This window comes from Pyrenophora tritici-repentis, chromosome 7, assembly GCF_003171515.1.
Source record: "Pyrenophora tritici-repentis strain M4 chromosome 7, whole genome shotgun sequence".
Lineage (NCBI taxonomy): Eukaryota > Fungi > Ascomycota > Dothideomycetes > Pleosporales > Pleosporaceae > Pyrenophora > Pyrenophora tritici-repentis.
The window spans coordinates 2,146,736-2,173,640 of record NC_089396.1 but is presented as its reverse complement, the minus strand read 5'-3'; the positions used below and the strand labels follow the sequence as shown (position 1 = coordinate 2,173,640).

The 26,905-nt window shown below is 50.8% G+C and overlaps 11 protein-coding genes across 11 annotated transcripts; 6 read left to right on the top strand and 5 right to left on the bottom strand.

Moving 5' to 3' along the window:
• Window positions 1-296: 296 nt before the first annotated feature.
• Window positions 297-2,207, top strand: PtrM4_132380 (nucleic acid-binding protein, consists a PIN domain and a Zn-ribbon module; the record flags this gene model as incomplete). Its single annotated transcript, XM_001941242.1, has 1 exon — window positions 297-2,207. The coding sequence occupies one exon, from the start codon at window positions 297-299 to the stop codon at window positions 2,205-2,207; it is 1,911 nt and encodes a 636-aa protein (XP_001941277.1).
• A 2,134-nt stretch (window positions 2,208-4,341) lies between these two features.
• On the top strand, window positions 4,342-5,729 carry PtrM4_132370 (uncharacterized protein; the record flags this gene model as incomplete). Its single annotated transcript, XM_066109074.1, has 4 exons — window positions 4,342-4,404; window positions 4,464-4,835; window positions 4,886-5,090; window positions 5,146-5,729. The coding sequence occupies 4 exons, from the start codon at window positions 4,342-4,344 to the stop codon at window positions 5,727-5,729; spliced, it is 1,224 nt and encodes a 407-aa protein (XP_065961066.1).
• Window positions 5,730-7,155: 1,426 nt separating this feature from the next.
• Window positions 7,156-8,007, top strand: PtrM4_132360 (GTP-binding nuclear protein GSP1-Ran; the record flags this gene model as incomplete). The annotated part of the gene is made up of 3 exons (XM_066109073.1): window positions 7,156-7,353; window positions 7,403-7,526; window positions 7,754-8,007. The coding sequence occupies 3 exons, from the start codon at window positions 7,156-7,158 to the stop codon at window positions 8,005-8,007; spliced, it is 576 nt and encodes a 191-aa protein (XP_065961065.1).
• A 1,851-nt stretch (window positions 8,008-9,858) lies between these two features.
• Window positions 9,859-10,026, bottom strand: PtrM4_132350 (uncharacterized protein; the record flags this gene model as incomplete). Its single annotated transcript, XM_066109072.1, has 1 exon — window positions 9,859-10,026. One exon carries the CDS (start codon window positions 10,024-10,026, stop codon window positions 9,859-9,861), a length of 168 nt encoding a protein of 55 aa, XP_065961064.1.
• Window positions 10,027-13,743: 3,717 nt separating this feature from the next.
• PtrM4_132340 (uncharacterized protein) lies at window positions 13,744-13,923 on the bottom strand (the record flags this gene model as incomplete). The annotated part of the gene is made up of 1 exon (XM_066109071.1): window positions 13,744-13,923. The coding sequence occupies one exon, from the start codon at window positions 13,921-13,923 to the stop codon at window positions 13,744-13,746; it is 180 nt and encodes a 59-aa protein (XP_065961063.1).
• Window positions 13,924-14,522: 599 nt separating this feature from the next.
• PtrM4_132330 (uncharacterized protein) lies at window positions 14,523-15,330 on the top strand (the record flags this gene model as incomplete). Its single annotated transcript, XM_001941237.1, has 3 exons — window positions 14,523-14,528; window positions 14,586-15,177; window positions 15,230-15,330. The coding sequence occupies 3 exons, from the start codon at window positions 14,523-14,525 to the stop codon at window positions 15,328-15,330; spliced, it is 699 nt and encodes a 232-aa protein (XP_001941272.1).
• Window positions 15,331-15,928: 598 nt separating this feature from the next.
• PtrM4_132320 (WD40 repeat protein) lies at window positions 15,929-16,942 on the bottom strand (the record flags this gene model as incomplete). The annotated part of the gene is made up of 1 exon (XM_001941236.1): window positions 15,929-16,942. The coding sequence occupies one exon, from the start codon at window positions 16,940-16,942 to the stop codon at window positions 15,929-15,931; it is 1,014 nt and encodes a 337-aa protein (XP_001941271.1).
• A 363-nt stretch (window positions 16,943-17,305) lies between these two features.
• Window positions 17,306-18,120, top strand: PtrM4_132310 (ICln-channel multi-domain protein; the record flags this gene model as incomplete). The annotated part of the gene is made up of 2 exons (XM_001941235.2): window positions 17,306-17,550; window positions 17,607-18,120. 2 exons carry the CDS (start codon window positions 17,306-17,308, stop codon window positions 18,118-18,120), a joined length of 759 nt encoding a protein of 252 aa, XP_001941270.1.
• Window positions 18,121-18,922: 802 nt separating this feature from the next.
• Window positions 18,923-19,549, bottom strand: PtrM4_132300 (uncharacterized protein; the record flags this gene model as incomplete). Its single annotated transcript, XM_066109070.1, has 1 exon — window positions 18,923-19,549. The coding sequence occupies one exon, from the start codon at window positions 19,547-19,549 to the stop codon at window positions 18,923-18,925; it is 627 nt and encodes a 208-aa protein (XP_065961062.1).
• Window positions 19,550-20,891: 1,342 nt separating this feature from the next.
• On the top strand, window positions 20,892-23,496 carry PtrM4_132290 (glycoside hydrolase family 92 protein; the record flags this gene model as incomplete). The annotated part of the gene is made up of 4 exons (XM_001941233.1): window positions 20,892-21,036; window positions 21,088-21,120; window positions 21,172-22,410; window positions 22,463-23,496. The coding sequence occupies 4 exons, from the start codon at window positions 20,892-20,894 to the stop codon at window positions 23,494-23,496; spliced, it is 2,451 nt and encodes an 816-aa protein (XP_001941268.1).
• Window positions 23,497-23,624: 128 nt separating this feature from the next.
• Window positions 23,625-24,302, bottom strand: PtrM4_132280 (HSP90 multi-domain protein; the record flags this gene model as incomplete). Its single annotated transcript, XM_001941232.1, has 1 exon — window positions 23,625-24,302. The coding sequence occupies one exon, from the start codon at window positions 24,300-24,302 to the stop codon at window positions 23,625-23,627; it is 678 nt and encodes a 225-aa protein (XP_001941267.1).
• Window positions 24,303-26,905: the final 2,603 nt, after the last annotated feature.

Sequence of the window (26,905 nt, the reverse complement as noted above, 5' to 3'; positions counted from 1 at the left end):
ACATCACTGGCAACGATCAGTTCTCATTTTCACGTTTAGACTCTTTGATCATGCCTTAGTGCTGCTAACATCACGAGTGAAGAACATGGTAGCCTAGTCCAACCAATCAAAATTCGTCAGCTTTTTCACCCCACCCCACCGCCACACGGCGACGAAATCTTCCCACGACGCCAGAACTGCGACTCGTCACAAAATTTGATCGTCCAAATATCGCAAATACTTCGCAGAGATCTGCCAGAGAAAAACACTCCAAATTACAAAACGCACGACTACAACCCAAAATCCAACCACCCAACATGGCAGACCCATCTCCTGCACAGCAAAAGCCGATCCATTCACTAATTCTTGACACGGGACCACTGATCAAGAACACGGTCGCTATATCCACACTCATCAACACCGCCGAGGAACTCTACACCACGCCAGCCATACTTTCTGAAATCCGCGATGAAGCGACACGATCACGTGTGCAGACGACTCTTGTGCCTTTTCTGAAAATTCGGAATCCGAGTCCGGCGAGCTACGATGCAGTTATCGCATTTAGCAAGAAGACGGGCGACCATGCAGTGCTTAGTCGACAGGATTTGGGCATCTTGGCGCTGGCTTATGAGGTGCATTGTGAGAGGAATGGAGGGGACTACGGACTTCGGCTTGTGCCGAAGGGAGAAGTGAAGAGGAGGCCGGAGGAGGTTGCTAACGAGGGTGTGATGGAGGCTGAGAAGGAGAAAGAGGCTGTGTCCAGTAAGAGTGAGCCGGTTGTACCAGCTGAACAAACTGCGGCTGTAGGGCGCAAGTCAAAAACGGAAGCCAACAACAAGCGCAGAAGTCGGCGAAGGGCGGCCAAGGCAAACAAGTCTCATGATGACGCCGCTGAAGAGGTAACAGGAGAGGCCAGTTCAGAGGCGCCTGAGATGGCTGAGTCAGTTGACCCCGACGCCGAGGACGATGGTTGGGAGCAGCCTACCGGTAAGAAAGTGGCCAAGAGGGTTACAGTGCCAAAATCCACCAAATTCAACTTTGAACCAACCACAGAAGTGGAGAGTGAACCAATCGCGAGTCAGCAACAGGATGACGAACCCAGTCCGGCTGTGGTCGACGAAGAGGAGGGCGGCGAAGAGGAGGGCGGCGTTGCAGTCACGCAAGAGCAAGTACAGGATCAAATCCAGGAGCAGGTCGTAGCGCAGGTTCAAGATCAGATTCATGAGCAAATACAAGATCAGATTCACGAACAGCTTGAAAACAAGGGCCAGGAGCAGCTCGAAAGCCAGGTGGTGGAGCAAGCTCAGGAGATGGTAGAAGAGCAAGTTCAAGAGCAAGTGCAAGAACAGCTACAGGAACAAGCCGGCGAACAGAGCCTGATTGATCAGTCGGCATCCGTCGAGGTACCCAGTGCAAAGATTCACATCGAGCAGAGTGCGGAGCTTTCAGTCGAACCCGAGCAGCAAGAGCAGTCACAGGGCAACATCGCAGATGAAGCAACCCTCGAGCAAGACATGGCCGATCTATCCGTCTCTCAACACACAGCACAACAACCCACCCCTCCCACAACCGACGACTCCGACTCCGACTCCGACTGGATCACGCCCGAGAACCTAAGCTCCCACCAAGCCAAAGACGGCGCCATCCAACCCCATATCTCCACAGCCTCCAACCCGCAACTCGACGTAGCAACCATGACAACCGACTTCGCCATGCAAAATGTGCTCCTACAAATGAACCTCAACCTCCTCTCCACAAACATGTCACGCATAAAAACCGTAAACACAAAAGTCCTCCGCTGCCACGCCTGCTTCCTCATCACAAAAGAAATGACACGACAATTCTGCCCGCGCTGCGGCCAAGCCACCCTGCAGCGCGTATCGTGTTCCACAAACGCAAAAGGCGAGTTTAGAATCCACCTCGCGAAGAACTACCAGTTCAACAAACGCGGCGACAAGTACAGTATCCCCAAGCCCATTGCAGGCACCGCGAACACCAAGTGGACCGCGGGCCAGGGTGGGGGTAAGGGTGGTTGGGGACGGGATTTAATTCTCACAGAGGACCAGAAGGAGTATACGAAGAGGGTCGAGGTGGAGAAGAGAAGTAAAGCGAGGGACCTTATGGATGAGAATTATCTACCGGGGATACTGACGGGGGATCGTGGGCGTGCGGGGGGCAGGGTCAAGGTGGGTGCGGGGAAGAATGTTAATGCAAAGAAGAGGTCGTAGAGGGTGTGCTGTGTAAGCAGCTGTGGTCATCTGCTGGTCCTTCGAACGGATGTGATGGGGTATATTGCGATCGGTGGTGGTAGTGGTCATGATAGTGGTTGTTTTCTCCTGTATGGCTTTTCTGGCGTTTGGGGGGTGGGCAGGAAATGGCATTTAGTAAGCATGCATCGGGTTACCCAGATCGCTGGGTATGGAACTGCAAATGACGTGCGCCTTTGTCCGATAGGTTCCCATGTGCGAAAAAATGGAGACGTGGTGTGGTAGATCTATAGACGAATGGAAATTCAATTCTCTTGGAAGTTTTGATTCGCCTTTTATTGCCTCTTTTCTACCTTGCCCATTTTCTTTTTACCCTCCTTCCGACCCTGCCTCCTCAATATGTCTGTCTTCGGTCTCTCTCTGTCTGGATAAATGGATGAATCGTTTCTCGGTCTTTCATACCGCACCTACCTCACCGCCTCATCCCCAATTCACAACCCCCCTTCCTCCTCAACAACGCACGCCGATGCCCCTTCTCCATGCGCCGTGATTGTTACCATCCATCTCCATTACTTACCTACCTACCTACCTACCTACCTCGAACCTACAAAATCCTAACGAACAGCATACCAAATCTATTCTAGTCTAAATCCTATAGTCCTAAATCTGATGTAGCCCAAATCCTAAATCCCAAATCCCCAAATCTAGATCCCTCACGTCCAAGATTACTACGCCGTATCTCCCCTTCGTACAACAGAACATCACCCACCAATGCAACAAAGTGGCGCAGTTGTTTTGTGTAATCGGCGTCATGTAGCCGGCTGGGAATTAAGCGAGTGGGCGTGCGCTTGCCCTGCGTTTAAACCGCGTGCTGTGTGGCGTAGCACAAGCTGGATACTCGGTTTGAGTAGGTTAGCGGGTGGAGCTGGAAGGATGAGGCGCGGACGCGGACGCGGGTGGGTAACTTGTTACTACCGCTACGAAGGTAGATGCTGCGTCTATGTCGGCGTCTGTTGTGTCTGGACTCGACTTGGGTTTGGGGTGGGGTGTGTTGTGGCGTTAGAGTGGATTTGGATGGGATGGGATGGGACAATGGGATTATGGGGACAAGGGCTTTGTTGTTTATAAATGCATGCCCTGCATAAGTGGATGCACATTGTAATAATCTGTATTAGGGGTGAGAGAGATCACAAGCCCCTTCTTCGGATACTGCTCGTGACAGCACGGATTAAGAAAATGGCTTGGTAGGTAGGCAGCAAGAGGAGCACCGATCGAGATCATCGAATATCCATTTGCAAAGAACTTTTGACACCATTTCGTCCAAGCCTCCCTAATCCGGAGCTTCCATATTCTCTATTGGCTGCCTATCACACACCGGTAAAGTAGCGAGCGATCTGTGGCTTCTTCCCTGAGTCGACTGGTGACACCAAACAAGCCCAACCTTTATCATATAGCAACCCCTGCAACATCCCCCTTCGGCAACTATCCCCATTTACCAATGTAAATCCCAGCCTATAACGTACAGGAAAAGAAAAAACGCCAGACGAATCCGTATCCCTGGCACACATCTCACGTGGGAGCATATTGAACGCCTCCGCCTGCGCCGCGCTTACGTGAAGTGCCAGTCCACATCTGACGTCCCAAATCCGGTATGCATGCATGGTCTTCCCCGCCGCCGAGTCAAGTCGACAAGCCCACTCTCCTGACTCAGTGGAGTGACGACGGTAAACCGAACAGTGTGTAATCCTTCGACCGACCAACAAGCGTAACGCAGGAAGCATGAGCGTGTGTTCACTGTGCATCCAGACATATACTCGACGCCATGTTCGATAGGGTTTTCCGCGGCAAGCACGCAGCAGCGCGGCTAACATGGTAAGATGGGCAGATTAGACGACCGGGTCAGCGAACCGAGGCGCGGACATGTGTGTGATTGTAACGGTGTGAGGAAAATGGCGTCAGGGCGTTGTGAGGAAAAGGGAATACAAAAAAGAGGCTTGCGTCCCACCCATCCTGCATTCATGTTGTGGACTTGTCTTACTTTACCGGGGTGCTTTGTTTCTTGCTAGGTCTTGTATTTCCTGCAACTCACCGCGGGTGTTGTATCTTTAGGCGAAAGTGAGGCGTGCGTGGCTCAAACTTGTGTGAGCCAAGTACTATGGGGCTCAAGGGTTGGGTTGCTAAGTGGTGCTGCTTGGGCAAGGATAGGAGTAGGAGACAGGTATGTGATTGTTGTTTTTTCCCGACTTTTGAACCTGGCGTTTTACTTACTTGATGTAGTTTTCCGATTCAGAGCATCCGTCTGACCACAAGGATGCCCAGTTTTCGCCGGTCAAGGTTGTTGCTCTCCGGGTCACTGCAGACGAGGTCTCGACTAAAAACGGGGATCATCGTGCCGAGATCATTGCAAGGCTCCGGGGCCAAGAGATTCGTGTTCCAGATGTTGGATACATCTATACGGAATGGGAGGCTCGAGTCCATCCGGATGTGGAGGTACTAAGGCACCATCTTGAGGGCTTCTTTCAAGCTTTCATTAGTACAGAGAGTATAAGGAAGAAGCAGAGAAGGGTGGATAATGGGCTTTGTGTTGGACAGTTCTATACCCATGTTGAGACAAACAAGTTCCTGATCCTTGGGGAACTCGTCGCTTGGGTATGCTGATTACTTGCCTGCTCCAAACTCTTTGCTGACAATGATCCTAGTTCTTCTTTTGGGACGATGAGATCGACTGCGGTACGCTGACGAACGACCGTGAGAAGACTGAAGCATACTGCGATGATACGTTGAACTTCATCAGACATTGTCTTCAGCCAGAGCGCGAAGGCGATGTTCCGGCACCTGGTCGGTTGCACAACTGCGGTCCCTGGGTTAGTATCGGAAAAGCAATGAACCAAGGGCAGTCGAGAGGTACATGTGACAACTTAGTAGTGGTCGACCGGAACCCAGCTAACCACCATCTCAGAAGCACGCGATCGGTTCGCAGAAACGATATATGACTTCGTCCTCGGCGTGCGGACTTCCCAGGCTACCTGGGAGCAGGGCATATCCACGTTGGAAAGTTACACGGCGCGTCGTCTCCGAACCGTCGGCACAAACCCTTGCGTCGCAATTCTTCAGTGGGCCTACGGCCTCACGCTCCCCCAATCCATCTGGGATCACGAAGCCGTGGTGGCTATAACGCGCGAAGTGGCCATCTCAGACTTCCTCTGGAACGACATTGTCAGTTTGCGAAAAGAAATTGACGACAGCGACATCGACTCTGCGATCCCGGTCATTGTTTGGAATGACGGATGCAGTGCGCAAGCTGCCGTTGATCGATGTGTCAAGATGGTCGAACAGAGCTGGTCAAGGCTTTTGGACGCGGAGAAGAGATTGGTACAAGCACATGCTGGCGAGGAGGAGCAGATTAGACGCGATATCGAGACGCTGGTTGGCGGATGCAAGGACATTGTTGTGGGACACATGGTGTACAGTTTGAAGATACCCAGGAATATGGCGGCCGCCAAGATGAGCGAGAAGGATTGCAGCTTCCGCGTGGTTTTGTAGGTGTGTCCTGTACATAAAATGAATGGTAGAGGAAGCCCGATAGGTCTTTTTCTGTGCCGTTTCAGTTGGATGTGGAGCACCTCCTCTCGTGCCCCGGCCAGGCCACAGGCCACCCCACCCGACTCCCATCGATTCGAAGCGGGATTAAAGGACAGGGCAGATCTCTTCGACGAATTGACGCCAGAATCAGGATGTCGACTCTTAAAGACTAAGTTCGAGGAGGTATATACGTCTTGCTTTTCCTCGCTGACTAATTACTAACAAATAATTGCAGTCCCAACGAGCCACGCCTCGGCCGCCTACGAGGACGTAGTGCATCTCCTACCCCATATGATGACGGTGACGGCCGCTTCGGGTTCTCCCTGAAGAGCAAGAAGGGATACACAAGGACCTTTTGACATGTGTATGTCATCAAGAAAAACGTCGCCCGTCCGCAAGCGCGGTAGTCGTAGAAGAGCTATTGTCCGTTGTCAATGCACCATTTTCGCACTATAGCAGGACCAACACAGGAGTAGCTCACATACGCGCCAAATGCGCCAGACGGCTTTGCCTTTATCCCTGCCGGCCATCCTGAATTCACGGAATAGTGCAAAGAGCAGTGCCGGATTCTTAAAGGATCTCAAGGTGGTGAAGGGCCTACCAGAAAAAGGACGGTGACTGAATCCTTCTTGGTCTAATGTCCATGTTCGACCTCCCTCGTGAGGATACCGCCCATACCATCTTTGAGGCCCAGCAGCTCGGTGTTCCCGTCAATCACTGCAGCCAAGTTATGGTGACCGGGTCGCTATCGCCAGCTTACAGAAGGAATGGAAATTCCCACCATGGTACCATGGTTCGACCGCATCTTCAACGAAAGATACGTCGATAGACGTCGACACCGATTCTACCGTCCGCGCGCTCCTATCGAATCCCGTCTCGGAGACTTGACAATACTTCGCAACCGAGCGTAGCCAGTCGCAAAGCCGAAAGCAAAGTACCTTGGTCCATTTATGAAAACCTGGGGAAAATATATCAGCTTCTGCTAGGCAACGAACAAGATTGTTGAGTCTGTTCTGCGAGCACAATGAGAAGTATCTAGAGTACTTTAACGAATGTAGGCCACTCCCTCTATGCCGCGATCGATTTACGTAATACAAGTTTTTTAGAGCCTAGGCTTAGCAGCCCGGGTCTTGTCTACGATGAAGATTCTGGTACCGAACGAGCACATAAACGAAACACCAATGGGCTGTGGGCCCATTGGGTCAACAAACAAGAGATTCTCGAAGTATCGGTCTCGGCGTTTGGTGGAACGGAGAAGAGAACGATGAGCCACAGGGCAGTCTTGCCGCCAGTCGTCGTTCCGTCACCGATGCTGGAAAGCTCATGACGTTTGACGTGGTCGGCACGGGCAAGAAAGTTGCCTCTGTACACATGGTGCGCTCCGACAATGGGGAATGGGATACCAAATCCGACCGTGAATTTAACGACAAGCTGGACCATCCTGTCCCCATTATTAGAGCGATACTTCGCAACAGTTACCGATGCTGGGAAGCTTATGGCGTTTAACATAGCTAGCGGGCGCTCTGATAATGGGGAATGGGATACCGGATCCGACCGTGAATTCAACGAGAAGCTGGACCACCCCGTCCCTATTATTAGAGCAATACTTCGCAACAGTTACTGATGCTGGGAAGCTCATGGCGTTTGACATAGCCAGCGGGAGCTCCGATAATTGGGAATGGGACCATGAGTTCAACGAGAAGCTGGACCAAGCTGCCGCTATGCGCGCGAAGCAGGTCCCCATTATCGGAGCGAGAGGTCCACCCGAAAACACTTGACAGCGGTCGTGTCGCTCCACTCGGCGTGTGTTGTTGCCGCTCTCACTCTCACCTAGGTGTTATAAAATACTGAACATACTATTATAAAAAAGTCACTATTGTTACAAGACACGTGTATTAAATGCTTACCCACACCGTCTAGTATTTTGTACCACCCAGATACCCTTAAGAAGTTATTGCAGCTTCCCCTAAGGCTAAAAACTAGAGATGTTAAGCCTACTCTCATTAGGCTTGACGTCTCCGCCAAGTCCAACTACAACTTCGAGAAGCCTTTCCTCTGGCTCGCCCGGAAACTCGTCGGCAACCAGACTCTTGACTTTGTCGCTGCCCCCGCTCTTAGAGAATGTGAGCGGCCATGCGGTGACGATGGGTTTTGCGAGATTGAGGACATGGAAAAATTGGTGGGTTCAGGGCGCGACAATGGAGTCGAGTGTGAGTCGAAAGATGGGTTATCTGGTTGAGTTTGGTGAGCCAAAGGGCGCGCCGCCCCGCTCTCGCGCCTCCCGAGACCTCATGGGACATCCCCGTTGCGGATAAGGCAGACTATGGTGAAGTGCAAATTGCGCTTACGTCGGTCAAACCATGTTTGAGGGGAAGGCGTATCGAGACGCCAGTTGGAGAGCTGCGGCAACTGAGGTCGCAAACTTGCGCAAGGAGGCACACGCGACTCTATAGGTTCCAAGGATTTCTCGCGCGTGGGATATCACTCATATACCTAGGCGGATAAGCTGGTAGAATGTCGTAATTCTAGATAGTTTCTTTTTTGATGTAAAACTTTGATTTCTTCTTTTTTAAGTATTGGGAATCATGGCATAGGCAAGTTATCGCCGGCCCTACCATCCCGTTGTCATAAAATACTGGACATACATCTATTGCGGATAAGGCAGACTGTGGTGAAGTTTATATTGCGATAACGTAGAAAATTAGCTCTGTCCCAACCTTCAAGCTCCTGGCGAGGAAGACGACAGGTCTATTAGATTCAACCCACCCATTCGCAGGCTGATTGAAAATTGACGGAAGTATAGGGTGCTTGCCCCAGAACGGGGCCTTTGGGTAGATGCTAGGTCGATGCCGATCCTTCAGACGCATTCTCATTGCACGCAGTGCCAGAATCTAAATTCTGCATTGAGCTTTTTCTCTGCAAGATGTTCTCGTGAACTTCCATCGTTTGAAGAAAACTTTTGACCGCAGGGGGTAACGTACGCGCTTGGGAATAGCCTCCGTTGGCTCCAAAGACCCGTTAAGTGCAGGGATGCGTGAATGGTTAAGCCACAAGGTGGAGCTCAGAGTCGATCCTTCAGCAGACTACTGTTTACCTTGCGACAAAGGTGTCTGATCTTGACAATCGATCTCTTCTGGTCTTTGGTAGTAATTGAAGCAGGTCACGTCCCTGCACTGCGGCCTGACAAGGCTTGCATTCGAGTGGGGGTATGTTCGGGGATCGATGGCATTGCGCCAATCAAAGGTGGGTCTAAACCGGAAATCGCGATTCATTTCCACCCATAAACATATTTCAATGTCTTTCTCGTAGGTGGCCACAAGGCATTGTGATGAGATACCAGCACTGCTAGCACCAGTTAGGCAATAAGGCGTGGTGTCTAGCTGCCGGCCATTTGTTCCGTTTCCATGAAGACGCGTCCACGATAGCCATGATTTTGGTGGAGGTCCTGTTCCATCATCTTCTCCTGGCATATAGTATACATAGCGTCCCAAAGGGGACGATGGGCTAAAAAAAGCCATCTCAGGTAGAGCGCCCGGACGGCACGGAGAACATCGGTTATCGATCGGCCCTTGACTTCGCAGCATTTGGAACAACGTTCTTATCGCTGCTATAGGTATTCAACCGTCTGCAGTAAGAGCGAGCGCATCGATGCGGCTGTGGGGTCGCCATTGTAGATTGAGAACTACAAAAAAATCCGACTTGAAGGTGCTCATTTTGAGACGGGCTTGCGGCCAGGTCGGCGCTTCTGAGGTCGTGCAGCACGTATCGTTGCTGGGATCGTGACACTTAATGTTGAAATTGTCGAAGCAGCGTTGCCACTGGTCTCGGATGCCTTGCCAGTCCCACAAGGGTCCTTCGAAGCTCTGTCGCCATTTCTCCATATGGGCCTCGATATTAGCCCAGGTGATCTGCTTATGCTCACATAATTGCACAGATCCCTACTGAACTAGGCACCGTCGCTCACGTTGAAGCAGTTGATGGGGGCAAAATTCGCTGACGTCCTGGTTACGGTCGCAGGCATTGCAGAAAGAAACCTTATGGTAGGCCAGATGATTGGTAACAGCATCGTACCATTGACCGTCACTATGGCTCAACTTGCAGTCTTCGGAGAATAGAGAAGAATGGGCGTCATTCCAGCGCCTGCAATCATTGCAGCGGCCGTCTCTCTGTAGGAGTCTTCGAAACCGTTGGCTGTAAATATCGCGGAGATAGAAAGCGTCGCCGCTGATAGGCGATGAGCAGGGACGATACCACTCATCTCTCCAAATGATCGATCTACGGTTGAGAATACGACGGAATGTCCTTGAGACTGACCGGAGGCAATGTAGCGCAACAACGTCGTCGCACAAGAAGTCGAATATACATAGGAGGAGCTCGTCCCGAAGCCGACTGACAAGAGGACAAAAGTGACTGTTGTATACTTGGACGGCTATTAGAGGACCCATGGTGCCCTGTAGCTTGTGTAGGGTGACAAGGAGGGCTCGAGCCTGTTGATGGTCCCGCTCCTTATGTGCCTTTGCCTCCGCCTCCTCAATAAGCTTAGGTGCCTCTACCTCCTCGGTAAGCTTTTGTGTCTTTGCCTCCTCGAGTTTGAGTAGGAAAACATTTTTGAGGCTCTGTAGAGTCGCACGAGGGATATGGCCCGGAAAGGTAGAGCATGTGGGCAAGTCGACTCATTTAAGAAGCTCCTCAATGGCTCTTAGTTTGGTTAGGCTTGAAATCCATGGAACGGGTGGGGGGGTTGAAGCTTCCAATTTATGGAATGGTTTGTTGAGGCTTGAAATCCATGGAATGGTTTGGGGAGGATTGGATGGTAGCTAGTACCATCCGTAGCCTTGAGTCTGCACCAAAGTACCTGGGTATGTTGTGGGGTGTAGATTTGGATGGAACTTGATGACGTGACTGGTGCCACCACAACTCCCTTGATGAATGGTACCGTTTTGAGCCTGGGAGCGTGACTCTTTTGACATCAGGCTTTACACTGGTCTTCTTTGATGATTGAAGAACCAAGTGAAGGTGTGATCTTCGCTATCCGCCTGATTGATATTCAGGGCGAACCCACCGATTAATGCACAAGTGAAATGCAGGGTAACCTCATTAATTGGAGCGTCTGACCCGTCAGACCGATGCTCGGCCCAGCCAGGGATTAACCCTGACCAGGTGCCGATGTCAAGTATGGCTTCCTCGTGGGTTACTTACGTTTTCCTTCGTAGGTATGTTTCGACGTGATTTGTCTCTCTCAACACGGTTTGTCGGCCCACTCAAGCCCGGTCAAGCATCGCGAGCGCCACGCGCAGCATCTTGAGCTCATGCTCGGCGGCGGAGGCGACACGGTTGTTGGCGGCGTCCTCGGCGGCGGAGGCGGCGTCGACATGGGCATCGGCGTGGGCCTCGGCGGCACGCGTCATGGCGAGCGCGGCATGCGCCTCCCACTCGCCCTCACGCCTCAGCGGCGAGAGGAGGGTATCGACCCATCTAATGGGCCACGCCACGGCCCTCCTGGCCCACCAATGGGCGCCAACGAAGGCGGGCTCACGAGCCCAAGCGACCCGGAATTTCCGTGAAGAAAACAAAAAAAAACGTCAAGGCTATTCGAGATGGGAGGAAGGTCGTCACGTGATCTTCGATCTTCATCGTGACATCCCGAATCGCGGCTAGCTCCGCCGCTATGCCGCAAACGGAGGAGAAATCAGAGCCACTCACCCCAGTGAAGAAGATGCTGTTATTGTTACTGTCGTTGTCGTCTTTTGCTGTGTCGCTAAAGGAAAGGAAGAGAGCCAGACCTGAATGTTTTGTTGACTTCGAGGTCCTGTGTTCCTGCCTTCTTGCTATCGTCTTCTCCTTCCCTATCACAACTGACAACTTCCCCAATAGAAACCTACCGCCTGAAGGTATACAGGGCATCCTTCCTGTGCAAGATGCAGCTGTTGAGCCGATGTATTCTCCACAGTCCATCAAGGGTTCAGCAGGTAGCCACGTATCGTTCATTCCACGGAAAATTATAGACCGCAATGTACAGATCAGCTGAATAGAGCTGTTTCGACTATTTTGGTCAGCTTCTGGCATGGACCCTTGCACTAGTCTCTTCTTTGGGAGGGAAAGAACTGAACGATAGTTTTCAGGGCGGACTCAGAGACTGATACACGAGCCATCAAACTGATGTATTCCGGATGGGCCAAAGGCACACCAAACAGCCACGGATGTGCCTGTGTATCCGCCAACTAGAATCCATGATATCGAATTTCTTGAGTGTGGTGCCGTGTTCTCGGGATACCAAGCCGCAATGGACGTGTACTATGGAGCGGCCCGTACCACTGACGAATAGGAGCCTAGCCATTTTCGCGCCCTTGGCATACTTATGACGCCCACAAGCAGGGGCCTCCGCCAGACTCAACCCTGGCAGCCAAAGCGCTAAAGACGGGCATTCCTGGATACTACCACGGCCTTGGACAGATTTCGTGGATACTTAGTGCATCGGTGTTACGTTCCTAGCCAATGGAAACAATATCGGTCTGATACTTTGGTATCCACCATCCACCAAACAGGCCTTTGTCACGACATTTGGAGAAAACGAATGATCCTAATTGGCGAATACGTAGCTTCCAAGGTACCTGTTAACCTGGGCAGAGCCTCTATCCTTTACCGTGGAGAGTACCGAGGTACTCGCTCTGGCGCATCCTGCATTCTGAATTGGGTCTTCAGAGGATTCATCCCGTCCAACTAGTTCATACGGCCATTGGCTGTTCCATTGCGCAGGAAAGTGCACCCTGAACATGGACAGCGCTTCCGGAGGTTGGTTCATGCGTCATTCCCGTCACGATGAGGAAGGGGGGATGCTTATCGGTTGTACGATACCATCATTTCTTTTTCCGACCATGGAGCTTAGACATAATCGTGCTGGCCTTCCGAGATCGTAGACCATCATCAGTGCGGGGCCCCGGTGCAATTGCGCGTTATCTGACAAAAATCTGGAGTTGAGCACTGCCGTAGACACGGTATTACAGCATCGTCTGGGGCACCGGCTCTTTTCTCGATTGCGCTGGGCGGTAGCATGCTCATCGATCGAGCAATGCGCCTTGAGTGTGCGCATGACCTCATTCGTAATGACCCCCTCCTTTGTTTCGTTCTGTATCGACCGGTGAGTGCTTGATTCCCTTTTCTGTTCGTTCTTACCGCCGTTGAGGAAGGTACGTGGCAAGGGTCAGTATCCGGTGAAAAAGGGTAAACGATTATGCATGCCGCTGCTCCCTACCCATGGCGAAATCAGCGAATATGCTGCTGTCGCGAAGCCAAACGGATCATGTGCCGCTGCAGCCGATGTACATTTAACGGTACATTGCTCGTCTTCACCAATCGAAGGCTGCCAAACGTCAAGATCGTAGAGAAAGAAGGCAAACTTGCAGGAGGTCCCTCAGTTTGCCTTGCGCCCGGCTTCTGTCTGTCAGCTGAATCCCTCCAGCATCTACTTAAGCTTCGAATCCCCTCGGCCTCCGACGATTTGAAACCAAGAAAGCTGCGCAATTGTTCGTCACTAAAGAAACTTCGATCTCACTTACTAGCACAGATTCATATAGCCGCCGTGCGGGTATGGGCCGCCGGACACTCACCAGCTTATCGACAAGTTAAGCGCTGGCATACAAAGGTTGGTCCACAGTGTCCATAGGCCGGCTTATAACCCCTCTTTGTCACGCAGAGCCGCATCCTTGAGTCACTATCACCCATGTTCAGGAAACGAGTGGATTTTCACGGCAATGGTACCACCCCTACAACGAGGTCATGCATAGAAGATCGCTATGCATTGTCCGTCCACCACTCATTAAGTCCATTGAGGCCAAGCATGGACTTCTACCGTCACGTACGGGGCATGGCCAGGCCTATAGCAAGAAGAGCACCTGCAACTAATCGACCTCAACACGGATATCTGCCGGACTAGAATATCCTTCGTATTGCGGCATAACAGCAACACACCTCCCGACTAAAACTCTAGCCGCATCTCGGACGGATTAGCCCTTCCGTTGTCTCGCAACAAGTGCCGTGGCTGGAAAACGAGGCGCTTCGCTAGGAGGGATCCACCCTTGAACTTGCCCGGGCGGGTGCCGTGCCACTCCATTTGCTGGCGGGCCGGTCCAAGGCGGTTGGTGTTCATGCGGGCCATGAGACCACTTGAAGCGCGATAGGGCCGGCTGGCAACAGTGCTTTTTCCTGGCACGCAGCTGACAATGTCGGTAGCTATGAAGCCCCCACATCTTGTTCAACGTTGGAAAAGTCCAAGATCATATCCCATACGAGTCTGCGAACCGTTCTTTACAGGGAAAGCTGGATTTCGGACCTGGCTCAAGATGTTCGGCTGCTGGTACCGTCTATCCGGGGAAGCCAGACAACTATACAACACCGGGACAGTGACCAGTGATCATATTGACATACAGCGGGGTAGGCTCGCTATCGCCTACCTATACTTGCTGCAGCACGGCGCAGGATTACGCGCCATGCCTGTTCCAGAGAAACCCCAGCTTATCAGACGCTATTCCGAGATTCGTTCCCGCTCTGTTGTCATCGAAAAGGTCATCTTCTGACCTATGGACTGGGGTGGTTTTCCATCAAACGCAGAGCCGCATAGCGGAGAAGGATAAAGGTATCTGGGAGGTGAGGTGACATCAAGCACCCTGGACCAGTGCAAGCGCAGTCACGGCACAGCTAAGCACATTGTACGGTTGGGCAAGAACTTCCCACACGGAAAAACGCGTCGAATAAGAGATGAGTGTATGTCTGACTTCCCCAAGGCTGGAAATCTGCAATTGGTAAACTGACGTCATTCAGCAACCACCACTACCCCGTGTACCGCTATTCTTCTTCCGTATGGAAGAAATCGGAGAAGACCCGAACACTCCACCAACACGTGATAATGAAGGAAAATGGTTACCACCTTATGGTGAATACAATCAGCGTATAGGCACAGGTGTTTCGTACATCTGGTGGTACTGCGACGGCCTAAACATCCATAGATACGGTCCTTCCCTACCACCAAACGCCTCCCCTTATAGTGTCTTCTCAACGTACTTTAAAAACGGTCACGGCTTCTGGGTATTGCGTGGTGACGCTACCAGTCCACCAGCCGAGGAGTCCTGGCATTGTCTACGGTTCAATCACAACCCGGACTATTCATCGTCTCTAACCAATGTCGGCACCCACTCTGCGCTCCAATTCCACAATCCCACCCTTTATTGGCACAGTATGCTCCTACCAGATATCTACCATGGACAAGGATACCTTGGTTATGTGGGTCTGACAGGAGACCTGCCCATATTCCTGTCGTTACTTGCGTTGTCCATGGATGCCAGCCTACTACAGTCTTGGTTACCGAATTCGATGCGAAACGGTCAATGGCAGGCTCACCAGTGGCCAAATGGACGTAAGTATCCTGGGCCCTTTAGATATGTCAGATGACTAATCTTACTGGATAGGCACTGAAAAGAGAGGCGTTATCGTTCATGTCTACACATTCAACGATAATGATCAATCACTGCGTGCATACGAAGACGGACATTACGGAAAGTACTTCTAGTAACGGATACGTACCCAAGCTCGATATAAGCGGCCACGCCTAGGACCGGGCCGGTACCCGCACTGCATCCCTTCAGCCCTACGGCCCTACCCGCAGCCGAATGTTCTCGCCTTCAAATACGTTACACGATCCCTTTTGGTACCCTGGATACCTCCACGCTACGCTATATACAGTAACGCCACTTTCTTAACCACAATGTCTTCCTCGCCACCCACCCACTTACGATCTTTCTAAGCTATTTCATGATTCAGTTTTTGTTGTTTGGTTGATTAACACTGGGAGGTGTCTGATATGCCATTTTGTTGTCTGCTTTCCATCTCCTTGATAAATTGCAGATTGATCTTTGTTTACTACGTTAGCCATGACTTCAAACTCGCTTATATACGTTTCTTCAGTACACATTAACGATACTTGCCGCCTCATGTCCTATCGTATCTCGTTCGGTACATCTATGTAGATCTTGATGATACAGATCAAGTGTGCAAAAAGTAACAGAGCTCAGTATATGCCAGTACAGCAAGACATACTTCAAATGCGTCTACAAATCATTCCAATGTAGGGTATCATAAAACAGCAAAACAGGCATATGAACAAAATGTCAACTTCCCATACCCCAAACAACAACATTCCCATCACCACCTCCACTACACCACTCCCTCCTCTTCTCGCAAAACGCCACAGCAGACACGACATCCTTCTTCCCCTTCGCCTTCGCCTGCGTCGCAGCCGTCAAACCCTCAACCTCCCTCATCTCGGAATGCTTGAACCGATGCAAACAAGTGCCGCCCAGCATATCCCAGGCAAAAACCAAACCATCGTCACTTCCACTAAGCACGACACTATCATTCAGGCCCAATGTGCTCCTAACCCTCAACTCTGTATTCACAAACGCCTCATCCGTGTATTTCTTCAACATCTCGCCATTCTCGCGATCCATGAGCCTGATTGTAGAATCTAGGGAACTGACAAGCACCTCAGTGCCCTTCTTACTGATATCCAAACTAGTGCACGACGCACCGATAACATCGACCTCACACATGCCAGTTCTGAGGTCATAGCAGCGAACCCTCCCATCCACACTCGCCGCCAGGATCTGCGCGTCATGAACCGCAACATCCGAAATACTATCCTTAGCATCCGACAGCGTCATAATAGGTTTATGCGCCCTAGACTTGGTATCCCACACCCTCACCGTACCATCAAACGACCCCGTCACCACCACACCATCATCGTCGCCACCAAAGACACCGCGATTCACGCGCCCGGCGTGGCCCGTCCAGCGCTGGATTGTCTGGGCCGTTTGTACATCCCACAGAAACACGGTCTTGTCGCCGCCCGTAGACACGAATTTGTCGTTTGAGGCGGCGATGGCAAGGGAGAGGACTTCGTAGCCGTGCGCGGTGTATTTGTTGACGAGGCCCGCGGGGCGCTCCGACGAGGTGCTGGGGGTGAGGCTCGTGGGCGGTGCCTTGGACGGGTTGTAGAGACGGATTTGTCGGTCCGAGGAGCCGGTTAGGATGTAGGTTTGGGCGCCGGAGGAGTAGGCGACGGCGTGGACGATGCCGGTGTGGCCTGTGAGTTTGGCGATGGGGGTCGTGGGGAAGGACGACATGGTTGGGTAGGTGTCAAGATGAGATGCCGCAGCTGGTGGGAGAAGGTGCTCAAGGCATCATGTGGAGCTCATGCGCAGGTATAGTATGTCTTGGCGACTAGATTTGTGTCGTGAACGAGAGTTGGAGACGCGTGTTGGGCATCTTGAGTTCCTCGCGACGAAGAAGAAGAAGCTATTCGCAAGAAGACCAATCGGTACCTGCCAAGATCGAAGTGGGGCAATGACGCCTAGCTAGCTCCCGCCGCGACTTTTTGGTCTCTGAGTAAACATCGAATTACAACAGCAATAGCGTCTTTACTTCTTTCTCCTCCATATACTGAATCAGCTTTTGCACTCCGAATACGCCATATCTACATCGTCGCCATGTCCCTCCAACAGCTCACGGCCGCGCCCAAGGCCGAAGACTTCACCCCACTCTCCGAACACCAAGAGCAAACCCCCACCTCCTTCTTCGGCGCAAAACCCGTCCTACACGCCCACTATGAAGCCATGACTCTATCCACCGCCATCGACCAGCTAAAGCAAGATCCTGCATTCGGCAAATTCAGCTCAAGACGAGAAGGCTCCGAGGACTTTGTAGACAACGTCGATGTCTGGGTGACTTCAGAGTGAGTAGTAGCAGTAGCAGTTTCCGATTTCCCCACAAACATACTCAACACCCCAGAAACCTCATTCTATTCCAAACCACCCCCTCCCCAGTCGGCGTATCAATCCCCTACCCTTCTCTAGCCCTGCACGCAACGATGAAGTACAAGACCACTATCGAAGCTCTCTATATCAACATCTCACTTAACGACGCCGAAACCGTAAACGAAGACGATGATATCCTTATGCTGGAGATTACTGTCCTACCGCCCTCGTACACTACAAAACCCACCGAGACATGTATCACTGAGTTCTTCACCGCACTGAACACTTGCGCCGATCTGCACCCTGATCCTGATGGCAGCGATGACGGCGAGGATGTGCTGGATAACACAGCGCCGGGGGCTTCGGGCTGGATTACAGCGGAGAACATGGACGATTATGTGGATGAGAATGGAAATTTCAGTGGGATGGTAATTGGTGATGAATTAGGTCCGGGCGCTGGAACTGTGAGGACGAGAGAGGATGGGGATGATGCTGGTGGTGTGAACGGTGTGGATGGACATGAGGGGAAGTATTATCGTACTGGTTGAATGGCTGGAGTCGAAAAGCGAAAAGGTTAACAGGATAGATTGGATGTCACGATGATACCCCCAAAATGGAGCATGAAACTTACTAGAGGGCATAGGCTTTACATGAAGGAAATGTATGTATTGTACAGATTTCTAGTGTTTGAGAGTTATATACAGCTGTTAGACCACCATGTCTATCTCCAGGCTGATTGAAAGCACAACAACCTTCTCACTTCCCTACTGCACTCATTTCAAACCTTCTCTCATCTCCAGCCAAATTCTTCAGATAACAAGATCCAAGTTGGTGGACCGCACCAACTTCCAGATTCCCACTCTCCATCTGCCCGTCTGGCCATTTTCCCACGCCTCTCGCCCCTGACTGCCTAACTTGATATTTCGCCGCAGTTCATGTTGGTAGAACAGGTATGGTGGTACAAGCAACCCAAGAAGTCTATGACAGCTCCAATGGCCATGGCGGTGTGAATAGATCTTTGGGTGGAGCGATGGTAGGTGTTGGGTTGAGTCAATGACATTGTTGAGATCGTCGTGAGTAAAGTATGGTAGGTCTAGGCTTGCCGCAGAACAATTTCTAGGTACAGCACCGTATATACACCAATTTTTTACCTTGGAGTCTTTGTCAGTTTTACTGTTTATGCTAGGCTTGGCTCATCGCTCACGATGTAGTGCTGTTACCATTCATCGCTCGGGGGTTTGCCTCGCTAGCTTTGGAGCGTTCGCGATGTGTGGAGATATGCGAGTTAAAGAAATGTAGTCATGATCGTGTTGTTGTTGTTGTTGTTGTTGTTGTTGTTGTTGTTGTTATTTACCGCGGCGGAGATGATGGGAGGTTTGGATACGGCGTGCGTGATGGGAGACTTGCTGTAGGAGCAGGTTGCGTGACGGTCGAAGTAGAAGTAGAGTCCATGTATGTCGGCGGCCATCCATTGGGAGGGTTGTCTACGTGTTCCGCGGGCATGGCCGTAGGCTGCTGATGCTCCAAAGTTTCCTGGTATGTAGGCGGCATATCCTGCAGCGTCGTCTGCGGTGGAGCTTGTGACCTTTCAACCTCCCGCTGTTCATTTGTGGCTCTCGCCGAACTCTGTCGCTCATTCGGTTGCTCTTCCAATGTTACCGACTGACTCCTTTTCCGGTTGCCAGATTTTTTCCCATTGCAGCAACAGCATGAAGCAATAACAATAACGGCTACCACGATTGCAACGGCGATGATAGCACCTCTTTTACCCGCCGACCAACTATTCCAACCTCCCCCTGAACACCTGCCGTATCTATTTCTGTGACAGGTTCTCTGTGACACCGTTTGTGTCCCGGGATTGAATGTGGGCATAGGGTACCCTGTTGGAAAGAGCATATCCCAATAGTCTAGCGTCCGGGAAGAGGTCGAGGAAGAGGTCGTAGTAGTGACCGATGGATAGTAGAAATCAGTTGTCATGACTGTGTAGGCGTATCTCCGGATAGCGAATTGTAGCTAATCGTTTGGAATTTTTCTGTAATGGTGGTATCGTGTCCATTGATATATGAACATAAATGCGAAATAGCCTTAATATATATTTTCCCAAAGAATGCCTTGGAGTGTTTGTGCCTGGGCCTTTTAAGAGTACCAAGATTTGGGCTCTTGACAACGGGAGCGCCACAGGGTATATGAAGCTTGGTCTTTACCATCTCTAGACATGTAACCGAGCCTCTGGTTATGTAGGATTGGCTAGAAAACCACCAGGGCGTTACGGAATCCTTCCATTAGCCGCGTGACTTTGCCATCCGGGCCCGTCAGCCTGACGAGGCTGCGCAGATGCCGCATAGCCGCGAAATCGATACTGAGAAGTGCTGCTATGGTGTAGCACAGATAAGCGTGCCAAGAGCATGCGCCTAGAACTGACCCAGAGCCAGGTCACGCGGACGGTAGTTCGGAACGAAGTCATCATAACCACGGATTGGAAATGTCCAGTTTCCGCGCTTAAGTGAGCCTGATTTTCTACCTAGCTAGTCTTGCGGCTATCTTGCCTTATGGAGATCATCAGGGGGAATTGTATGCGCCCTGTATGATGCGCATCAGCGGTCAGCGAGTAACTCGAAATGTACCGGACGGTACGGAGTGGTTGAGTTGTTGGGGTTAGACAGATTTGCGGAGATGGTGCCCTGTTTACGCCTAAAGTGGTTAGTGGCTTGCGATGACGTCGCCTCTGCAGGCTCAGGCGCCACATCGATATGTTTGACATGCGAATGTCTTGTTCTATAAACCTCATCAATTCGATGCAATTTCAAGAACATGCTGTGGTTTGTTCCTCAGTCTATGTAGACACTGTTTACAAAGCTTTGTATATGCCCATCTTGCATTGCAATACGCCGAGGTTACATTACGAGCCAGAACTCCACCTACCCCGACTGCTACCCCAACCCATAACTTTGTGCAGAGGAGCCCCGTATGTGGTCTAGACTACCAGCCGGATGTTGATTATCACTGCTAGAACAGCATGGATCTACGGTTGATGTATGTACCCCGCAGCCACCGTACTTGGCTGTACATGATGTTACGTGCATGCAAAGCCGCAATGTGAACCTTGTAATGTCAGGCGATTGCCTTCGGACATAATGCACATGCTCCCGTCCGACAGAATCCGCGCACTTGGGTGGCAGGTACCGTCGTGGTGGACCATCGGTGGCCTCGCGTCACTGCCAAGCAGCATGGAATGGAAGGATAAATAGTCGCGGGGATGCATCGGCACTGATGAGCCAGCGCGTCTCCCAATTGCTTACCACTTACTTTGTGTTCAATGATGGGTGTATTCTCAATCAGTACTGCGTCCGCGGCATCATTATGGTTATTCATAACGTCTGTGAGCTCACAGTATGGTTCCTCACAGCCGCAAGCAAAATCCGGGTTCGACTATGTTAATCCCCTCATTGGAACGGTCAATGGAGGTTTGTGGAATTCAAGAGAAGCATTGTTCACAACAAACTAATTACACGTAGGCCATGTGTTTCCGGGTGCAACATTGCCATTTGGTAAGTAATTTTCGCCGGACGATGCGTGGAGGGTAATTAACAATTCTCCAGGCATGGCCAAAGCCGGTCCCGATGTGATAGGAGAGAACCAAGGAGGTTTCTCTTCGAATGATTCCGAACCCATCTATGGATATTCCCATATGCACGATTCTGGTACTGGTGGCTCACCATCCCTCGGCAATTTCCCCATCTTCGCGCAGGCTGGGTGTCCGAACGGAGATATCAATGCGTGTGTCTATCCAAAACAAGACCGAGCAGTATATCGTATACCAGGAAGCGTGCACGCCAAACCTGGGTACTTTGATATCACGCTGGTTAACAACATCAGAACGGAAATGACTGCGACGAACAAGACTGCTTTGTACCGCATGACATTCCCTGACACACCCACTACCGCGAACACGACGCTGAACCCACATATCTTGGTTGAGCTCACAGATTTACCAAACTCCAGGAATGACGGAAACATCACCGTATATCCCGACACAGGTCGCATAACAGGTGGCGGGCTCTTTGCACCATCGTTCGGAATCGGTTCATATCAATCATACTTCTGTCTTGACTTCAATGGCGCCAAAGTCAAGGATGCCGGCGTATGGTCCAACACCCGAGCCACTGCCAAGGCAACGAGCTTGAAGATTTCCTTGAGCGATGCGCGACAAGCAAAAGATAACCGACCCGCTGGTGGCTGGGTACAATTCGAAAAGCCTTCCCAGGGCAACCAGATCATTGCGCGAGTGGGTATGAGCTTCGTCAGCGAAGCGCAAGCCTGTAGCAACGCCGAAGCCGAGATACCCTTGGGAAAGTTCGACGAAGTGGTCGCAGCCGCAGAATCTGTATGGCGAGCCAAGCTCGATGTCATCACAGTGCAGGACGGCGGCATCGATGAGGTCTTCCTGAAAGCGTTTTGGAGTGGTGTATACCGCTCAATGATCAGCCCGCAAGACTACACTGACGAGAATCCGTTTTGGAAGTCTGACGAACCATACTACGACTCTTTCTACTGCATCTGGGATAGTTTCAGAAGCATCCATCCTCTGATAACGATACTCGATCCACTCAGCCAGTCATTGATGATAAGGAGTCTATTGGACATATATCGTCACGAGGGATGGCTTCCGGACTGTCGCATGAGTTTCTGCAAGGGTTTCACGCAGGGAGGGTCTAATGCAGATATTGTCATCACCGACGCATATCTGAAGAACATCACCGCTGGCATCGACTGGGCTTTGGCGTACGAGGCTGTGGTGAAGGATGCAGAGGTTGAGCCGCCGAACTGGGATGTTGAAGGTATGGTTACAATGACTCAGAATTCCCTATCTCAATACTAACACGCTACTAGGTCGCGGCGGTCTCGCAGCTTGGAAATCCCTGGGCTACATCCCAACTGACAACCTAGACGTTGAAGGCGTAGGAACAGAAACACGCTCTGTATCGCGTACTGTAGAATACGCTTACAACGACTTCACCATTGCCTTGCTAGCCCGCGAACTCGGCAATCAAGCTGACTATCAAAAGTACCTCACTCGATCTGGAAACTGGAAGAACATGTTCAAGGCCGATCAGCGCAGCACTTTGAACGGTACTGATGTCGGTTTCGAAGGCTTCCTTCAACCGCGCTATATGAACGGCACATGGGGTTATCAAGACCCTATCTATTGCTCGCCGTTACTTAATTTCACCGGCTGCTACTTGAACCCCGCCGGAGGGGAGACATACGAGGGACCAGTTTGGTTGTACACGTTCTTTGCTCCTGGTGACATGGCTACTCTCATCCAAACACTTGGGGGCCGTGATCGCTTCGTAGCTCGCATGAACTGGCTCCACGAATCTGGCATCTTGTATATTGGCGATGAACAGGCCTTCCTCAACGTCTTCCTATACCACTATGCCGGCCGTCCAGCTCTCTCTGCAGAACGCGCCCACCAGTACATTCCCTCGTTGTTCAACGACACGGTCGAAGGTATTCCAGGAAATGACGACAGTGGCGCAATGGGCTCATTTGAAGCCTTCGTAATGATGGGCTTCTTCCCGAACGCAGGCCAAGATGTTTACTTCATCATTCCACCATTCTTCGAGAGCATCTCCATCAAGAACGGCCAGACAGGCAAAACATCCATTATTCGAAACATCAACTTCGACGCAAGCTACAAGAACATCTACATCCAGTCTGCGACACTCAATGGCGTGCCTTATACTAGGAACTGGCTGCAGCATAGCTTCTTCCTCGAAGGTGACGTGTTGGAATTGACGCTAGGACCCCAGGAGAGCGCCTGGGGAACGCGGCCAGAAGATGTACCTCCCAGTCTAGGACCGTTTGTGAATGACACCATGACAAAGAGGTGGGCGATGGAGGAAATGCAGTTTGATTGGTAGTTTAGTGCAATGAAGCTCAGCGACAAGTGCCGCCTAGTTAAAGTGCACCAGACATAATATGAATCAATCGATGAAATGAAATCCGCTTGCTTCCTTCTTACTTCTACATTTTTCATGCGATGTAGTTTTCATGCCCTTGACCTAGCCCTGTACCATATCTGGTAGTCCTGATTCCATATCCACAAGTCAATGTCCTCGTTACTTTGCCTGGAATGTGCTATGCCTTCGTCTTCTTCCATACGCGGAATCTTGGTTATAGGCCCTTCTAGCTCCCTATCTCCCTTGCGCTTCTTCCTCTGCTTTTCCTCACTCTCGTCCACATCCTCCTTTCTCTTCTGCTCATCTTTTCTCTCCTTCTCTTCCCTCTCCTCCTCCTGATCCTTATCCTCGTCTGACTCATCCCCCCTCTCCCTCTCAATAATCCTAACCTCCCCAAAAAGCTTAATATCAACAACAAGACACCTCAACCCCGCCGGCCTCCAACACAAGACGCACAAATCCTCTTTCCAAATCGTCACCAACCCATCGCATTCACACATGCATTCGATGCCAGATCCATCGAGTTCTCCCCCAACCAGCGCCTCATACCATCCACAGTTGCAGTCTTTATCTTTCATCAGCGATAGGTTGTCGTGGGCGCAGTCTGAGTGGGAGCAGCGCCACACGAGTACTCGGATAAACTTTGCGTGATTTACTTCGATGAGGGGGTGGTGGTGTAGGGTGGCGTGTTGGTTGGTGGGGATTTCGGATTGGTGGTGTTGTAAGACTCGTTTGTCGATTGGTGCTTCGTTTTGGTGGTGCGACATTGTTGCTGTTGGCGCATGGGATGGTAGGTGTGCGATGTAATGTGTGCGGTGTTTGGGTGTGCTGAGATGTTGATGTTCCTTTCTATTGGGTAAGATAGAGGCTATCTAGTTGCGCGGTTACGGACAGGATTAGTGCGGGGAGGTGCTGTCCAGTTACAGTGAAGCATGTGTTTTGGTCGTTGCCGAGACCGTGAAAGAGGCGCGCCAAACAAATACGGGGCATGCGTTATCGTGAAAGCGATAATGTTCTCCAAAGGGTAGTTTGAGCCAATTTTGCAAGTGTTGATGCAGTGCGGGAAGAGTTTGGGATAGCTAGTTCTAGTGGGTTTCTTGTAGTTCAAAAACAATTCTCACCAGCATGTGATGATGAACTGAAGTATCTTGAATTTGAGATCTCAGTCTAGCCCCTCTTGCTTGATAAGAATCATGTAACCTAAGTCAAGACTGGTCGCAAACAGCCCTGCTCGACACCCTACCACGCCACACATGTCTACACCCAGTCAAAATCATCATCTTCCAAGCCCCCATCTCTCTCATGGTAGCCAATCCCCGGCATATCCAAATCCCCATACACCTATACGATATCATCCTTGTCCAAATCTTCGTACCCATTCTTCCACCGCCAACCTTATCTGCACGCTCCTCTGCCTCCACACCCGCCTTATCCTTCAGCTCTTGCTCTCCCGCCCTACGCTTCCTCTCTTCTTTCACCGCTTTAAGATAATTATTTACGACCTCTACCGCCATACGATCAAGCTTCTCCTCCTCCTCTTTCTCCCCACCCCTCTCCTCCTCCGCACTCGGAATCAGCTTGACCTGCAGAAATTGTGCATAACGCGTCGCCGACTTATGACACATTTTACATTTATCCCGGTACCACACGATACCCTTTTGGTTGTGTTCCCATGCTCGCGTCACTAGTGATTCGTTGACATGACGGCACTCTAAGTGTGAGCAGCGCCACACGTTAATTCCAGGTTGGCTGTCACTTGGATGAGTAGGTTTGTCGTCGCGATAGTGTTGCAAGGCTAATTTTTCTCTGAGGGCAGGCGGTAGGTTGGATAGTAGGTGGTGGTGTTGATGTAGGGAAGCCAGTATTGAATGGTCAAGGTATAGGAGAGGTGTAATTTGTTGGTTTCCGAAAATTTGGGTTGCTGATGGGCTGGATGGTGTTGGTGCGAGGGGCGCGTCGACAGGGGATTCGTTGGGGTGTGGAGGTTGTGGGACGTGCTGCGATAGATCGTATTGTGGCCTTTTTGTGTCGGAAGCAATGGAAGATGCTTCATTGGGTTTCTCGGTTGTTGTGTATGAAATTGGGTTGTAATCCATCTTTGTTGTGGTGGGTTGAAGGAGAGGGTCGTAGTTCGGTCTAGTTATGATGGAGAGGTGAGGTTCTCTGCAATTCTGGAAGAGAGTAGTAGGAGGCGTGGCAAACAATTCGGTGAATGAAATACTGCACACAGGCAGCAGGGTGATCTATGTAATTCCTCACTTCACTGAACATGTTACAGATGTAATATTTCAGACCGATGATAGTGCGTGGAAAGGCGTGGTGAGCTATGGGCGTAATTGCATTGAGGGAGAGACGTGAAAGACTCTCCAACATGCTACTGCGTCATAACGGGCAGCGACAAGAACAATGTATCGTGTGGAAGAAGGTGATAGCAGCACGCAATACCTTCTAGAATCAGCACGAACCCGCTTCGAAATCGTTCATCTCCAACCACAACAAAATGGCCAGAACCTGTACCTACAAGACACCTAGAATCTAGCTCTAGTCTAGGTTGAATTGAGGCTACAGAGCTAGAATGAGACTCAGTAATGTTTGTCCATGAACCCTACCCACCTGTCCGACGATTCCGAAGATGCGAATTAACGAGATGATAATCTTTGGAGAGCCAGATCAATGCTCGCTCTTTTCCGAACTTACTCTTTCTCCAGTTGACTTCATAAACGCTGGGTTTCGGAGTCGGTCAAGGGATCACCGGCTTATCAAATGTTATCATTATGCCACTAGATAGTGGTTTGCTCCCGGAAATACCATTCGTGATGTGACCAAGCAAACAGATATGTTCTAGTTTGGATGTGCGATTCTTCAGCTCACGAACTGCACTTGGCCTGAAGAGCAATTGAAAGACATATCTACACAAGAGATCGCTGGTATGGTGCACACAGAATGGCTGCCGCTGGAGAGAAAGTGTATGCGCGAACTAGGGAACAAATGCTAGGGCGTTAGATATAACTCAGCAGAGGAAGTTCAAACTGCCGTGATGACTTTCCTGTCTGGCAAGGGATACGAAGTTGAGGGAGATAATAACCTCGAGGGAATTTTACCGACAGATCTATTCTTAACAAGATGTACAAAAAACTAAAGTGCTTCTACAACACCTCGAATACAAAAAAGGTTTAGTGAGTAGCTGTTTATATGTCAATGCTTAACGTCTCCGCAGCAGCAAAAAAAGAATCTGAGTGATGGATTGCATCGGCCGGGAATCTGAATAATTGTTAGGATGCTGAATCGAATGGACAATGGTGGAGTGCAAGCTTACCGAACCCGGGGCTAGCCGAAACTGTCCTATACGGATGGCAACGGCTAATTTTAC